General features: G+C 41.9%; 1 protein-coding gene across 1 annotated transcript in view; it reads right to left on the bottom strand.

The window, feature by feature from the left end:
• The window catches only part of LOC117954749 (G2/mitotic-specific cyclin-B2-like), a 4,705-nt gene extending 3,828 nt beyond the window's left edge, over positions 1–877 (bottom strand). The window contains exons 1-2 of the mRNA XM_034888761.1: positions 726–877; positions 415–528 (exon numbers count right to left, since the gene is read on the bottom strand). Coding sequence (XP_034744652.1) covers positions 415–528; positions 726–752 — 141 coding nt within the window. The 5' untranslated portion in view covers positions 753–877. The remainder of the gene's footprint in view (positions 1–414; positions 529–725) is intronic.
• Positions 878–3,124: the final 2,247 nt, after the last annotated feature.

Genomic DNA, 3,124 nt, shown 5'->3' with positions numbered 1-3,124 from the left:
GGGGGGGGGGGTTGTCTTTAAGCAGTTATGTATTATGCTTAATTTCATGTAACTGCATTTATAATTTCAATTGTCCCATGGTTTAATGTACTCAACTTGCTTTGAAAGTCAGCTAAATGAATGTTACTGCATCCAATGCATTTTGCTTAAAGTGTCAGATTACCGTTACATGATCAGATGTAACGTTACACTGGGATTAATACGCTGCTACAGCCTCTATTTGACTTTGGATTTGTAGTTTTGTGTAGTGTCCACATTCGTTTGGCTGTATAGTGTAACATTAGCTCGTGTCCATGTGTGTTCTGGGTTAATTTCTGAGTCACAGCACTGAAAACAGAGACAAAGTGTGCGATAAGAGCAACATGAGCACCCATTGTTGCACGACACCATGTCTTCCTGCCATGATAATGTCACCTTTGTGTTGACTGTTGCTGCGGGAAAGTTGGTCAGCTCCCCGAGAGCAGCCCTCCTCGGACCTGCTGCGGGTTTCCTCCCCATCTTCCCGGGGTTCCCCGCGGCTGGGAGCTGCTTTAAGACACAAATAAACAAAATAAATGCTCAGTTAGTCCGTTAACACAACTAATAAAAGGCATGGGGCTACGTAAAGCTAAGTTAAGGGCAGACTGTACGGCTAGCTAAAAGGTACTAGCTAGCGAAGCTAACATTAGCCGCTTGTGCTAACAACGAAACGCAGAAAAACAGCGAAATAAGTTCAGTTTACTCACCGCAGCACGAACTTCAACAGAAGACATTATTAACGTAGGTAGCAACGAGTTAAAAACAAGAGCTTGCAACCAGCACGACTTGCAGGAAAGAGCTGTACACACCGGGGTTTTTTGCAGGTAAACAACACGGAGATGAGCACCTTTTAAATAGCGCTCCGTCAAATCTGATTGGATACTGCTCTGGTAGGTCGCTCCTGATTGGCTGGCAGCCGTTGACCTAAAAAAGACAGTTTCATTGTACTGAGTGAGTTGGTACTGCGTCACGTTATCATATCACGTTTTTTAATGTAAATAAACTAAGTGTCAATTAACTGTAAGTATAGAGTAGTAGAGAAATACTAAAGTAAAGTCCAAATATACCAAATGTGTAAATGTGAGTGTAACAAAGTTAATGTACTTAATTAAATTCTACAATAAGAAGATGTGTAAAACCTATTTTTCGCAAAGTGCAATGAGTTATATCTTTTTGTATCTAAATATCTATCCATTTCATTATTGTAGTAAGTTTTATAAGATGTTCATTGGATGACATTTCCACAGAAATGCCCCTATTTCAGATACTTTCTTTATTTCCATGCTCCTACAGCTACACTTCGTTAGCTTAACTGTTAGCCAGAGATGTGTCGTAACGAAGTCGCTAGGCTAGCTTTGTTAGCCAGTGTAAGCGTTGTTAGCATGGTTAGCATCAGCTAGCAAGCACCTGTTAGTTAGCTAACTGGATTAGCTGTCTGGGTTTACCCTGCAGAGATCTGAGGACCAGGTAACCATAGTCCTCAGATTGGACAGGTTGTCTAGCTAGCTGTCTGGATTTACCCTACAGAGACCTGAGGACCAGGTAACCATAGTCCTCAGATTGGACAGATAGTCTAGCTAGCTGTCTGGATTTACCCTGCAGAGACCTGAGGACCAGGTAACCATAGTCCTCAGATTGGACAGGTTGTCTAGCTAGCTGTCTGGATTTACCCTGCAGAGACCTGAGGACCAGGTAACCATAGTCCTCAGGTCTCTGCAGGGTAAATCCAGACCGCTAGCTGGACAATCTGAGTTTCCTGTTGCACGACTAAAACTACGTCTGAACCTTCACACGTTCCACCACAACAACTTCCTTTCCCGAGGCTATTTAGCAGCGGCACCGTGGCTCCGTCCGGCGCTTAGAGCGGCTCAAGTCGACTGTGATTGGTTCAAAGAAATGCCGATGAACCAGAGCCGGTTCTTCTCCCGCCCCAGAATGCAAAGTGGACTCGCCAGACCTTCTTCTGCAACGCTGTGGAGGTGTGCAGAGTCACAGACAGGAAGTCAGAACGCACTGAGAGATGGACGAATACATTGCTGGTTCTGTTGTTTTTCCATATAAGATACATATATACGTATATATGTATATATGTATACATGTATATGTATGTATATGTGTACTAACCATCTCTAATGAAGAGAATATTTCAAAAACCAGACTTTGACGTCAGCATGTAGCCGACCTCAGAACAGGCTCAGGGAAACAAAGAGTCACAAAGAAACTTTATATAGTTTTCAAGTATTCAAAAACTGTTAAATAAGTACAAGATGTGTTCACATGATTTACACGTCGGACAATATATGCACCGTCCATCTTTAATTCTCTTTAACGTTTCCCCGACTACGCCACGCAACACGCTAACATGTCCGCCAGCTATTCACATTTTGTTTTTCTTATCTTTTTTGTTGGTGTTGTTTTGTTGTTGTTTTTACTTTTTGAATCGATTTTTGGAGATCTCGACGGCTGTCTATTGGACGAAGACCACACAGAAACCTGGACCAGTATACGGCGTAGGATGGAGACGAGGAGGGGGGACAGACGGGGTCCGGGTTCGGGACTAGGATTAGGATTAGCTGCTGGTGGTATGAACAAGTAGATATTCACACGAGGAGACGTGGGTTAACATTCAGTCTGTTGATCCTTGATCTGGTGGACAGCTCATTGACATTAACACAAATTAAGGAATATACAGAAGGACTGACGTGGACTTGAAGTGGTTCAGGACTTCAGGATTTTTAGGATTTTAGGACTTCAGGATTTAAGTGGGAAGCAGATGGTTCAGCAGTCGCTCCCAAAGGGTAACTTTGGTTATTTCCAACCTTTTTATCAAATGTGCATCAATTTTGTCAATTAAAAGTTGTTTTTTTTGCCGCCTTCAGGCTCAGATTTCTCTTCTAAGCGTCTGACAACATTTTGGAAATGATTCCAACAGAAATAAGACTTTTTTTTTTTTTAAACCCTTGTATTACATTCGGGTCAAATTGACCCATTTACAATTTTTAGGAGAAGAAAAACGGTACAAGTTACATTTTTTTCTACTTGAAAATCAACGTCCTTTCCTTATTTCCTGTGATAAACGTGTATTTTTGACTCAATTCAGAACATT

Source organism: Etheostoma cragini, chromosome 1 (genome assembly GCF_013103735.1).
Source record: "Etheostoma cragini isolate CJK2018 chromosome 1, CSU_Ecrag_1.0, whole genome shotgun sequence".
In the NCBI taxonomy this organism is placed as follows: Eukaryota; Metazoa; Chordata; class Actinopteri; order Perciformes; family Percidae; genus Etheostoma; species Etheostoma cragini.
Note: the sequence above shows the minus strand (reverse complement) of the source record. Positions and strands in the feature narration are given on the sequence as shown.